Below are 13,622 nucleotides of genomic sequence, written 5' to 3'. Positions count from 1 at the left end.
TATACAAACAAAGTTTGAACATGAAGTAATTTCAGGACTGTACAACTAGTACATAGAAGCTAATAACTTCAGATCACTTGCCTTAGTATCTCATAATACACATCCTTATGGACATGTATAATGCTACACGTTATGAGAAGTGTCACTACCCAGACCGATTTCAATCTTTATTGAGGTCTCGTCAGTCTTCAATTTGTATAACCAAGTGGGAAAACTTCCAGCATCTATTTCTAATTCAGAGTATTTTAGAAATAAGGTGTGACACCTCTTGGCTACTCGTATATGGACGTATGACTTCTGCACTGCCTCAGCCTTGGTGTCACCTCTGGGTATGGCTCCCACTGATGAGACCGCAATAAAGACTGAAACCAGTCTGGATAATGACCCTTCCCATAACGCATAGTATTATACATGTCTGTAAGGATATGTGCTTTGCATTATGGGATACTAAGGCAAGTAATGTGAAGTCATTAACTTCTATATACGAGTTGCCCAGTCCTGAGATTACTTCAGGTGCAAACTTGTTTGCATACAATTGGATAATGGATAAAACCAACAATATAATTTCTTGGCATATTTAATTTTTGGTAAGGGTTGTTATAGGATCAATGTTGGAGAGGTTGTACAGAAAATGGTGGGAGATCAGGGAAGAACCAGAGGTCATCCTTGGAAGCTGTATGAGGGTGTAAGCAGGAGCAAGAGAAACAAGTTTTTTGCATACAGATTTGTGAATGCCCTGCCTGAGAGTGTGGTGTCTGCAGAGAATTTGAGTGTGTTTAAGGCAAGTATGATGATCTGCATGTATGACAAAAGGATCTCCTAGATGGGTGTTGGAAGTTTTTTCACTTGGTTATAGCATAAATTAAAGATACCAAGAAATTATATACTTAGTTTAATCCTTTATCCAAGTTTAAGCAAATAAGTTTGCCCCTGAACTATTTTCAGGACTGGGACAATTCATATATAGAAGCTTATGACTTCACATCACTTGCCTTAGTATCCCATAATGCAAAGCACATATCCTTACGGGTATGTGTAATGCTATGCATTATGGGAAGGGCCACTACCCAGACCAGTTTTGACATTATTGAGGCCTCATCAATGGGAGCCAGACCCAGAGGTGATACCAAGACTAAAATAACTTTAATTTCAACTTAAATTTCAATTTAAAAATTAAAAAATTATTTTTATTATTAAAATTCTCTGGATTAGAGATAGTTGTTGGTTACCAACAACTATCTCTAATCTAGAGAATTTTAATAATAAGGTGTGACACCTTATGTCAACTCATATCTGAAAATATGACCTGCACTACTTCAACCTCGGTATCACCTCGAGGTCTGGCTCCCAGTGATGAGATCTAAATAAAGGTCGAAACCGGCCTGGGTAGTGACCCCTTCCCATAATGGATGGCATTACACATACCTGTAAGGATATGTGCTTTGCATTATGGGATACTAAGGCAAATGATGCGAAGCCATAAGCCTCTATGTATGAATTGCCTCAGTCCTGAAAATAGTTCAGGGGAAAACTTGTTTGTTTACACTTGGATAAAGGATTAAACCAAGTATATAATTTCTTGGTATATTTAATTTATACTCCTAGATGAGTCTTTGACTCCATGGGGGGGTCTTGAGATGATAATAATAGTTGCTGCTATTGCTTTAGAATTTTTTATACTATAAACAGACAGCAAGAACTAGTTTTTGTATTTTAGTGCAGATTGCTATGATTAGTTATGTGCAGTTAACCCCCTCACAGAAAAAAAAAGTATGACTCGAGGTTTGAATAGAGAAAGCTATTCCTCTTGCGAAAAAAACTGGATCTGTTGAAAGGAAGAAAGGAGAGGAAGAAAGAAAGCCACTGTCTATACCATGCCAAAATCAAGTTCTAAAGTGGCTCTGCCTCAAAAAAAAAAAAAAAAAAAAGAAAAGAAAAAAAAAAAGAAATTGCCAAGTGTTGTCTGGAGAACTGAAACAGCACTGGGAAGAAAAAGGAGGAGTTGTGGCAAGCTCTGTAACTCATTTGACAGGCACTCTAAAAAGAAGAACTTGTTAATCAAAAAAATTAGACTGGCTCAGTTAAATTGATGCAAACAGCATGCCAAATAGACCCCTGATAAGTAGAAAAGAGTAATTTTTTCCGAATGAGAAAAAGTTTAACCTGCAGAGTGCCAATGGGTACCAGCATACTTTAGAACTGCTGCCTACTATCAGAGATCACTTTATCATAATGACACACTGAGGGCAGGGGTGTTCAACCGTCGATCGCAGAGCAATTTTTGGTCGATCTCTTGTGTATTCCTCCTACTTACAAATTTAATTAAAACTGAAAACATAATATTTTATTTATCATTATTTTGTATTATTTTTAATTTGCTTTAAGTGTATTACCATTGTTTATTTAATTTTCGTTAAAATTGTCAAATCAGTAATTTTCTTTTAAGTCCGGGTAAATGAATTAATTTGGATCAGTGGAAGTCAAACAGCGAGTCGAGTAAATACGATTATAAGCAAAGTGTAAAAACTCGATTGTAGCTTAAATATTAAATATTCCAAAGCACATTACATCGATTTTTCACTTAGGTTAAGTCCCATGTGAATATTGTAAAAAAATAAACTTTGCTTGTCTCGGTATAGTTTGTATTAGATGTTTTTGTAAATAACTCTTTTGAAGTTAACTGTATATACTGCTTTAATAAGAATATGTTAGAGTGTTAAAAACAAAGGCAATGTTTTTGTCGCCGAAGCTGTACATGGCAGCATTAGAAAGACTGTTATTAAAACTTGTATGTATGAGAAAGGCTTGCAGGCTCTAAGCATAAACATCTCCGAAGTCAGTCAGAAAGAATTCAAACAACTTTCCGATGGCCGGAAACTTTCAATCAAAAGAAAGTGGAGGAGAACAAAAGGCCTGCCGAACTTGAAACTTAAGATGAAAGACTCATACCGATTCTTTGGGGGTTACCAAACTTCATGCAAGGTCTCAGAGGAGGCCTAATAAAAAGAGACTGAAGCAAGCTAAAGGGACCCCAGTTCCTTTAGCTTCTGAGTTGCTGTCAGAGAGACTGCCCGGATCCACACTGCTTGAGAGAGGAGTTTCCCGCTTCCAGAAAGGAGCTTCTCAGTTCGAGGCATCGCTAGAGAGAGATTCTAGACCGCAGACAAGGTTTCAAATTGCTGAAAGGAAGAGTTCCAATTGGTGGAGAAAAGTTTCCAGGCCAGGTTAATGTCACACATTCACCAGTCTGTTGCGTTTTCATTACAATTTGATGAATCAAACAACTTCACTAATACCAGATTTTTTAACGTACCACTGTATTATTCACCAACAAGTACTGTATAGTAAAAGATTAAACACAAAAGATGTTTTGGATATTACATTTAAAACTGTAAATTCTGTTCGAGGAAAAGCCCTGCAATGGCGGTTCTTTAAATTACAGGCAGATGATGATAGGGAACTTCTGTTGTACAATAATGTTCGCTGGCTCAGCAGAAGTCAATTTTTAGAAAGATTTCTTGTATTAATTAATGATATAAAAATTTTTCTTGATGAAAAAGGAGATATTTATCCACGATTGAGTGATAAAAGATGGTTATTACACTTATCATTTTTAGTAGATTTCTGTACGAAAATAAGCAATTTAAATTTAGAGTTACAAGGTAGAGATAAAAATTTAATTGACATGTTAAGTTCAATAAAAACTTTCCGAGAATACTAACTTTTATTAAAGAAAAATATAAATGACCACAAATTTAGACATCTCCCATATTTATTAAAATTTTTGAACAAAATCAAGAAATGCTTTGCTATGATTTAAAAGAATTTATTCGTGAAATAGAATTAGTTGAGGAAGAAATAAATTCAAGATTTAAAGATTTTAATAAAACTGAAATGATTGTATCTTTTATCAATAATCCATTTCAAGAAAACTTGAACATCGCAGAAATTTCAAATAAAATTAGTGGGCTGTTTGATATAAAACCAAGCTGAAGTAGAACAAATAAAGTTTTTAGTTGTGTATTTTTTTTCAGTTGTTTATTTGGGCGTAATCAACAGGTTGGGGGAACGTGATCTATATAAGAGAGTAGATCACCGAATAACTTGTATATAAGAGAGTAGATCGCCGAATAATTTTTTATAGAAAAGTAGCTCCCATAGTTAAAAAAGGTTGAACACCACTGTCATAGGATAAAAAGTGTAAGTAATGCTATTGTAATCCTAAAATGTACCATACAAATTGAGTTTAGTACTTAAAAAATTTTAATTTTTGTTGCAGGTTAATAAGTGGCTCGATGAACACTCGATTCAGTGACTACTATGCCAGGAAACACCCAGATCTCAATCTTGTTGAGAGGGTACCAAATGGAGACTGAAATACAGAAGAAGCCAAAAACACTTTGGAAGCTCCAAGAAGCCATTATAAGGATATGGAACTATGAATTGACAGTTGCATCCATCAGGAAATTGATTTTGTCAATGCATCACTGATGCCAAGCTGTAATAAAGGCAAGTGGAGGACCCACGAAGTCCTAAACAAGAAAAAGTGAATTTTTTGCTTTGAATGTTAGTAAAACTGTGTAGTTGAACTAAATTTTGATATGGTATTTGTTTTTCTAGTGAAAACATCACTGTTCACTCCATTTTGAAAAATTTGCAAATTTGTTGAGTTTGTTGTCATTTCCTAATTATGTCACATCTTGTACTAAAAAGAGCCAAATATTATTCAAAAATAAAAATGTTATATTACCTTCTTCATTATTTGTGACAGTTATTTTCCCTTTTCAAATAGGCATTCAAATTTAATTACTAAAAAAAACATGGTTATAGTAGGTGATGCAGTTTCTATGAAATGAGCATATATACACAGTCTTGCCATTAAATACTGTTACAATTTCTGTATACCATCACGCTACCCACAAAATTATGCAAGCTCAGTTCCATTAATGGCACTGTCGCAGCCAATATTCACGTGTCTATCAGTATGTGTGTGTGTGTGTGTGTGTATATATATATAGAGAGAGAGAGAGAGAGAAAGAGAGATGTCTAGCTGTAGGGGTTAACATAAATGCACTGAGAGATTATGAGAATCTTGTAGCTGTAATAGCTTCAGAAGGTTGGAATGCAGCCACCTGTTATTTTCAACACGCTAAAAACACTTGAGATCAGCAGGATGTTTGTATATCAGACTATTAACCTTTATAATGATACAGAAGATGTACCTGACTACCAAAAAAACAGGCTGACCACACCACTTTAGGACACAACAGTTTGTGAGGGCTGTGAAGGCACATCTGTGCCATAATCCTGTGAGAACACAGAAAGTGATGTTGCAAGAGATGAATGTTTTGCAAAGAACGACGTCACGTGTACTAACTGATGGCTTGGGGTGAGAGCCTATTGTAGTTCTACTGGACACTTCCTAACATTACAGCTTATGCAGCGGAGGATGATAAAATCAAAGGAACTTCACTAGAAGTATGCAAACAACATACACAGAGATATCCTCTTCACAGATGACATTTTCACCACTGAAGAGTCATTTAAGCAGCAGAATGATCAGGTATATGCTTCAGATGGTTGCACAGCATGTGCCATAGCACCCAGGATTCAGAGAGGTCATCACCCTGCGTCACTGATGGTTTGGTGAGGGGGTGACTTATCGGGGTAGCCACATTGCATTTCTGCGAGAAAGGATCAAAACCTCTGCTAAAGTGTATCAAGACAACATGCCAGAACTTGTGGTATGGCCCCTGAACAACACCTTGTTTCACAGTGGGTAGTGGACCAACAGGATGCGGCCTCTACACATAAGGCAAGGACCAGACAACAGTGGTTGGAGGCGAATATGCCCTTTCATATATCACCATCTGAAAGTCCTAATCTGAATCTACTGGACTTCAAATTGTGGTCGAAAGTTGAAAGAGTAGCCTGCAAGAAACGACACCCCAGCATTATGAGCTTGAAGGTTGGCAATGCTGGAGTGTCACTGCCACTGTAACACTTGGAGCAAGCAGTGGCAGCGTTTTTGTTTGGATGTTGTGTATGCTGCCATCGATATGTGGCCTCACAGACTTTAGCTGTGCCTGAAGGCAAAAGGGGGAATGTTTTGAATATTGAGTGCAGCTATATGCACCTTATCCATGTGATTTGTGAGTGCTGAAAGCTGTAAATGATTTAGTGATAGATTAATATGCAAACAACATACAGAAAGATATCCTCTTCACAGGTGACATTTTCACCACTGAAGAATCATTTAACCACCAAACAATCAGGTATATACCTCAGATGGTCGCACAGCATGTGCCATAGCACTCAGGATTCAGAGAGGTCATCACCTGCGTCACTGATGGTTTGGTGAGGGGTGACTTATCAGGGTATCCAAGTTGCATTTCTGCGAGAGTTATAATATTTATGACTAGACTAGGTGTATATATTGCATATATAATAAGAGAGAAAAAAAAAGCATAAGGGTATAACATATATACATGCTGCAGTCCATTAATTTTCATAATTCAAGGTTCAAGACTGGCTGATTAACCTCCCCCAACAGCTAGTACATAGGATATATATATATATACACACACACACACACATATATACATACACACACACACACACGTTTTGTAAGCTTTTAGCCTTTTCCTCAAGCTGAGAGGATTATTATCAAGAATTTCTAAGACAGCTTATTTCAGAAATGAAAAATAGCAGCAGTAATAGTAGTAATATTTGGTATTATTTTAAGAAAAAAAAAAGTAATACTACTGAACTTGTTTTTTTGTGGCATACATATAAATAATTTTTATACAGTGTAAATATAACACAGTATTTATAAAACTTAGAATAATTTCAGCAAAAACAGCTGAATAACTGACTGTAGATTGCAAAGAAACAGTCTGGAATTAGAAATGCCTACCTCAACAGACACAACATTATTGCCTTACTTCTTTTATCAAAAAAGTAAAATAAAATAAAATAATAGATTTTGAATACTATCTATGAAAATTTTCAGACCGGTAGAAATCTGAACAGAGTAGTTATTTATAATTCAGTTCCAGGAGCAGAGAGGGAGGAAATGATACAATTGGAAATCTTCAAAATGAGCATAAATTTTGAATCAGTCAGTATAGGATAACTTTCATCTAATCTCCTCATATCTAGTTAAGCACTGGTTATCTTCTTGACCCTTGGTATGTAGTTTGATACCATTTCCCTGAAGCAATCTCTGACCATTTCCAATGCACTACTGACATTCTTTCCTTGTACATTCTTAGCATAGCTCCTAGCTGTCTCTTAAGTTTATCATAATCACCAGCTCTGTAGTTTCACATACTATGGAACTACAAAGTTAGCTATTGTTGAATAGTCACTTTCCCTGATCAGAAGCAATGGCTACCTTGTGGCTACATCAGCTATGGATATATCTTCTGATGTTATTACTAGATCCAGCATTTGCAAAACCATGGATCTCTCTTCATCATATGATGTTTCAGATATTTATCTATTAGTAACTGTATTAATTCAATTTCAATCCTCCCTCCAACCTATGACTCAATATATGAAGTCTCCCAGAAAAATTCCTCAATCTACACTCCATGTAATAATCTGCTGGTGCAGGGTATCCACATTAGTGAAGGGTATAACTTAAGGAGTAAGGTAGTAATAATGCATATGGAAGATAAATTGAGTGAAAATTTGAAAAAGTGATATTTATATTAAATGGTGCTTTTTTCAAATTACAATTTATTTTCATTTAATTTCAAAACAAGATTATTAAGATTATATAATGTGGTTTCAAAGATAAACTTATTATTTTCCATACTTAATACTTACAATGCACAGTCTATATTTAATGCATATGAGTTAGCTACTAGTCACTGAAAGCTAAAGCAGCACTACAGTGCAAGCAGATATCAGAATCACCTGATATCAAGCCACCTTAGAACATACAATAACAAAAGTTACCACATTAACTGAATTGTTAAATATATGTCCATTTGTATGCTGCTGCTTTTGCTGATAATCATGTTAACTAAAGAGGCTGAAATGTTGAGCATTAATTTTTTTAGTTATTTTGTTCATGAAATATCATTGTCATTAAAACATTTGTTGAACTTTTGACTGTGCAAGGTATGGGAGTATACGTTAATAACATTTACTGTATAATTTTGCTTTGCACTAAGATGTTCAGTAACCACTAGAAGAGCATTTAATGTTGCAGCACCACTTCCAACTTTTTCAGCAGGATCCTCCACTGTAAGTATGGTGATGTCCTTTTGAATGTATCCTTTCTTTTGGAAATATTCCAGTTCTGTAAGAAAAGATAAATAAAACTTTGAGATAAATAATTTCTATTTATTTTTAAGGAAAGAAGATACTTGTCTTTTATATATACACACACACACACACATATATATATATATACATTAAAAAAAATTCTCTATTTTTTTTTTTTTTAAATTTCCCAAAGGGTGCAAGGAAATTCTTTAAGTCCTGTAACTTTTTTTTGGAAATCTGGATTACAGGCCAGTTTCTTTCTAGCAAAATGACAGGCAAGAAAATGATTAGAATACAACGGACAATTATCACTATCTTGTTTTTCTAACTTTATCTAACTGGACATGAATGAGTGTAACTATCTTTGGTAGCAGTGGGAGGGATGGAGGGAGAAAGAATCAATGAATGAAAGACTTCCAATAAACAGTGCACTGTCTATTGGAAGTCTAAAGTTGCTTGAAAAGTTCCATGTTTGGTCATAAAGATATCCAGATTATATAAAAATTAAATAAGAATACAAAAAATTATATAAAATTAACAAAAAAAAATTTTTTTAAATCCTTATCCCACCACAGTACTAATGTGCTATATTTTTACAACCCTTCATGAGATAGTCATATAAAAAAATATAAAAAAACACTAGTATTATGATGAATGTTGTGTAAGTTATATAGTGAATTTTTTCCAAGATGTGAGGTTAAAAACTTAAATTTCTTTGAAGGAGAAAAATTCTACTTACATGAACTAAATCTACTTACTTGAGAACTGGCTAAAAAAATTGTTACTATACTCGGTGTGAACTTATAAATCTCATGATCTACAGATCTAATTTCACAAGATGCAGACATCCATTAAATCAAAACATTAGAAGACAGCTTTGGTAAAACAGTATTTTTATATGCTATTTTTATTGCTCAATTTACATTATAAGTGATATATGATATAACAGGAGGGGGGTGTCATAATCAGGTGCCAGTACTTGTGATTATATTCTGCAAAGGGTATGATATTTACATTCTGAAGGGAAAGAGTTGGGAATAACTAGCTTGTTAATCTCTTCATTAGAAATTAAATAAATATATGGCATCCTTCTTGGCATCCACGGAGGATGCCAAGTCATAATGAAAAATAAATAAATAATAAGAAGATAAATATTCCTAAACATTTTTCATTCAGCACTCAGAATTTTTTCAAGCCGCCTGGTTGGCTGAGTGGTTAGCATATCTGCTCTTCAGCCAATAGGCTGCGGGTGATGGTGTTTTTTTTTTTTTTTTCTTTTTAGCCCATACACAGGAGGTTGGTTGGTCAAACTATAGTACATTAGTACCGTGTATGGGTAGTGGGTTGGGAAAGGAGGAATTTGTTTACATTTGATTTGAATGACGTGAAATTGTATTCCTTGGGAAACACAGCAGGTGGGAGACTGTTCCACAGTGCAAGCAGTTACAGGGATGAAGAAAGAGGAAAAGAAACTTGTTCTATTTGTTTCTAGGTGTATTGTGAGGGGATGTTGTGCAGCAGCAGCAGCTGCACGTGTTCCAATGAGCTTAGTACTGAGCGGAGGAATTATTGATGTTATTTCAGATGAGCATTTCCCATGGAAATATTTGTAGAATGTACATATTACAGAGACCATATGTCTGTGTGAAAGTGGGGGGAGAGAGTTGGTAAGGGATGGGTCACTGATAAGTCTAATTGCTCTGCGCTGTACTGAGTCGAGCATTTTGAGAGAGCTTTTAGAGGCCCCACCCCATATGTGGGAGCAGTATTCAATAGCTGGGCGGATTTGTGATTTGTATAATGTTAATAACTGTTCGGGGGGGGGGGGTGAAGTAATGTCTTGAGCGAAAGAGAAATCCTAGTTTTTTTGAGGCTGAGGATGCAATGGTTGTGACATGTTTATGACAGGAGAGGTTTAATGTGAGGGTGATTCCAAGAAGCGAGATCTCAAACTGTCTGGAAATTTGGGTATCGTCAAAAATGGATACTGGGAAAAAATGGTTCTTTTTTATGGGAAATAGTACAGAAGTGAGTTTTATTGGCGTTGAAATTTATGAGGTTATCCGAGCCCCATTGTAGGATGGCTTGGAGATCAGAGTTGAGGGTGGTGGTAGTTGATGTTCTGTAGATTGAAGTGAGTTGTGTAGGGTAAGGCTTATCAAATGCAAGTGAGGAGTGTAGCGTGCTGTCATCTGCAAAACTATGTATTGGGTTGGAGGTCAATTGCAGTAGATCATTGATGGAGATTGTGTTCTGATGTTGTTGTTGTGATGTTGATGGTGGTGGTTGGCGGTAGATGCCATTGGTGTAGATGATGAAGGTAGTTGCAATTGATGGACTGGTAGAGACGGAGAGTTGTAGAATAGGTACCCCTCCCTCGATGAGTCTTTGGACTCCCTGGAGGTGTTATATAATAATCTTCCATTTTTAAGGCATTTTAACTAGCAAATCCCATAGCAGCCATATGATTTAATGGGTACATCCTTCATTATTATTATTATTAACATCTGACTTCCATGGAGTCAGAGACTCATCTTAGGAGGTACACGTTATAGCACACAATACTCATCCAACCATGTTTTAAACTGATTCAATGTGTCTACATTCACAACACACTCAGGCAATGCATTCCACTCACCAACCACTCTCTATTCTGGCTCTCCATCTCCTCTGATCATACCCTCCTGATACAGTTTCCAGGGATGGCCTCTTGTTCTACCTCTCTCTTCCATTCTATGAAAAATCTTTTCCATGTCAAGCTGATAAAAACCCCTGACTTGCTTAAATCATCATCATCATCATCATCATCATGCGTATCAAGGATTTAGGCCTAGCATGGCATTTTCCGGCCTTAGAAGTCATTGTTGAATCATTTAAGAGGACGTCCTGGTTTTCTTTTTCCTAATGGCTTGTACTTAAAGGCTTGTTTTGGTAATCTTTCTGTTTTCATTCTGTGAACGTTCCATCCATTTATGTTTATATTTTTTAATTTTTTCTATTACTGGTTCTTGGTTTAATCTTTCATAATTTCTTCATTTCTTCTGTGATCATATAGGGTATACTTTGCAGTTTTTCTCATAAACTTCATTTCTGCTGTTGTTAATCTTTGTTTGCCTTTTTGTTTTATTGTCTAGATTTCGCTTCCATACATTAAGATTGGTAGGGCTAATGTATTGTATACTTTTAGTCTGGTTTGTTTTTGAACTAGGTTTGGTTTAAATATAGAGTTAATTACACCTGTTATTTTTAAATATTTTGCAATTTTTACGTTTATATCTTTTTTTCATTTTCATATGTGATCATGCATCCTAGGTAGTTAAATGAATTAGCCTGTTCTAAGATATCTTGTTATCTATTACTATTTTATTTTTCTTGCTGGATCTTGTCCTTTAAAGGCCATAGTTTTTGATTTTTCTGTTGATATTATCATACCATAATCTTTGGCTATCTTATTTAGATCCAAAATAGCTTTCTATAAGTTACCTTCGGAATTTGTAATTTTATTATTTGGTCGTCAGAAAAGAGGAGAGTATTTAAGTTTACTGTAGGAGAAAGTTTAATTCTTTGATGTAAATTTTTATTCCATTTTATTATTATTTCATTTATGTAGATATTAAAAAGACTTGCTGAGAGGGGGACATCCCTGTTGGACCCCTTGGTTTATCTCTTTCATATATGATAGCTCATGATTTAATCTTATTTGTATTTCATTATTTTCATATATACTTGTGATAGCTTTTAGGATATTATTTGGTATTTGTCTTTCTTTTAATATGTTAAATAATATGTTTCTTTTAACTTTGTCAAATGTTTTTCAAAGTCAATAAATGCAATATGTGTTTCTAAATTATATTCTCTTCTTTTCTCTATTATTAATTTTAGGCAAAAGGCTGGGTCTATACATGATTGTCCTTTTCTAAATCCATTCTGTATTTCTAAAATAAAGTTTTCAGAATATTTCATTAGTTTGCTATTTAAGATTCTGCTATATATCTTGTAAGAGGAATTTAGTATACTGATACCTCTATAGTTTTTAACGTCATCTCTATTACCTTTTTTAAAGATAGGAATCACAATTGCTTTTTTTCCATTCTATTGGGGGGATATCAGTTGAATAGATTTTATTTAAAAATAATAGGAGTCTTTCTTTGAATCTTGTTCCTGAGTATTCATATAGTTCTGAACCTAGCTTATCTTCTCCAGGTGATTTTCCATTTCTTGTTCCTTTCAGGCTGATTTCTAATTCTTCTTTAGTTATTTCCTTTTCATTTTCGTTAATTGTTTGCCAGTTGTCTTTTTTAAAATATTTGTCTGTCCACAATTCTGTGTAGTAATTTAGAAATTCTACTAATTTCAATTCGGTGTTTTAATTTTATGTTTTCTTTGGTATCTGCACTTAAGTGTTTCAAAATCTTATATACATTGGGTCTTATTTTATATAAATCATGTTCTAAATTAGAAACAAATTTATTCCATGATTCTCTATGTCTTTTTCTGACTTCTCTTTTAGTTATGGCTCTTATTCTTTTATATTCTATTTCATCTTCTAATCTTTTACTGCTTAACCATTTGTGATAGGCTTCTTTTTTCTTTTTGATTATTTCTTTGATTGTATCATCCCAGATCTTCATGTTTTTCCTTTTATTGAATTTTTTGGTCTTTCCTAAGCTTTTATTTGCTGCTGCATTTAGTATCGTTTTTATATTAAGCCATTCTATTTCTATCTCTTCATTTTGTTTTATTTTATCTAGATATTGGTTAATTCTTTGTTCACATAGCCATTGTACATTTGTGTCATTCAATAGTCTAGGTATATAAACAAATGTTTCAATTTTTCTTTCTGTTCTTGTTACTTGTAGCCATTTAGGTGGTAATCTTAATTTTATTTTAACAAGGAAGTGGTCACTGCTTATTTCATATCCTCTGTGAACTCTAACATCTAGTGAAAATTTTGATGTCTTTTCATTTAATATGAAGTAATCTAATATTGATTTCCATCCTCTTGCTGCCCAAGTATATTTAAGTATTGTCTTTATGTTTATAGAAGAAATTCATTATTTTTAGGTTATTATAAACTACAAAGTCTATCAATTTTTTACCATTCCTGTTTAGAGTATGTTCTCCATGTATTCCTATATTATTATTAATTTTCGTGTTTCTAATTTTTGCATTTAAGTCTCCTGCTAAAATTACATAATCATTTTTATTTATTTTATTATATATGTTTTGTAGCTGATTATAAAAATCAATATTATCCTGTTCTTTTCCTTCTTCTGGGGCATATAAACCAATTATTGTTAAATAGCCTCTATCTATTTTTATTATAGCTTCTATTATTCTTTCAT

The 13,622-nt window shown here is 34.1% G+C and overlaps 1 protein-coding gene across 5 annotated transcripts in view; it reads right to left on the bottom strand.

The window, feature by feature from the left end:
• LOC150103432 (L-fucose kinase-like) overlaps positions 1-13,622 on the bottom strand; it is a 455,316-nt gene that overhangs the window by 418,024 nt on the left and 23,670 nt on the right. For all 5 annotated transcript variants that reach the window (XM_090397435.1, XM_090397431.1, XM_090397433.1 and 2 more), the window contains one exon: positions 8,160-8,311. In XM_090397435.1, coding sequence (XP_090253561.1) covers positions 8,160-8,311 — 152 coding nt within the window. The remainder of the gene's footprint in view (positions 1-8,159; positions 8,312-13,622) is intronic.

This window comes from Typopeltis vanoorti, chromosome 9 (genome assembly GCF_054136105.1).
Source record: "Typopeltis vanoorti isolate ZY-2024b chromosome 9, IOZ_Tvanoo_1.0, whole genome shotgun sequence".
In the NCBI taxonomy this organism is placed as follows: Eukaryota; Metazoa; Arthropoda; class Arachnida; order Uropygi; family Thelyphonidae; genus Typopeltis; species Typopeltis vanoorti.
The sequence above is the reverse complement of the archived record's forward strand: the minus strand, read 5'-3'. Positions and strand labels throughout refer to the sequence as shown.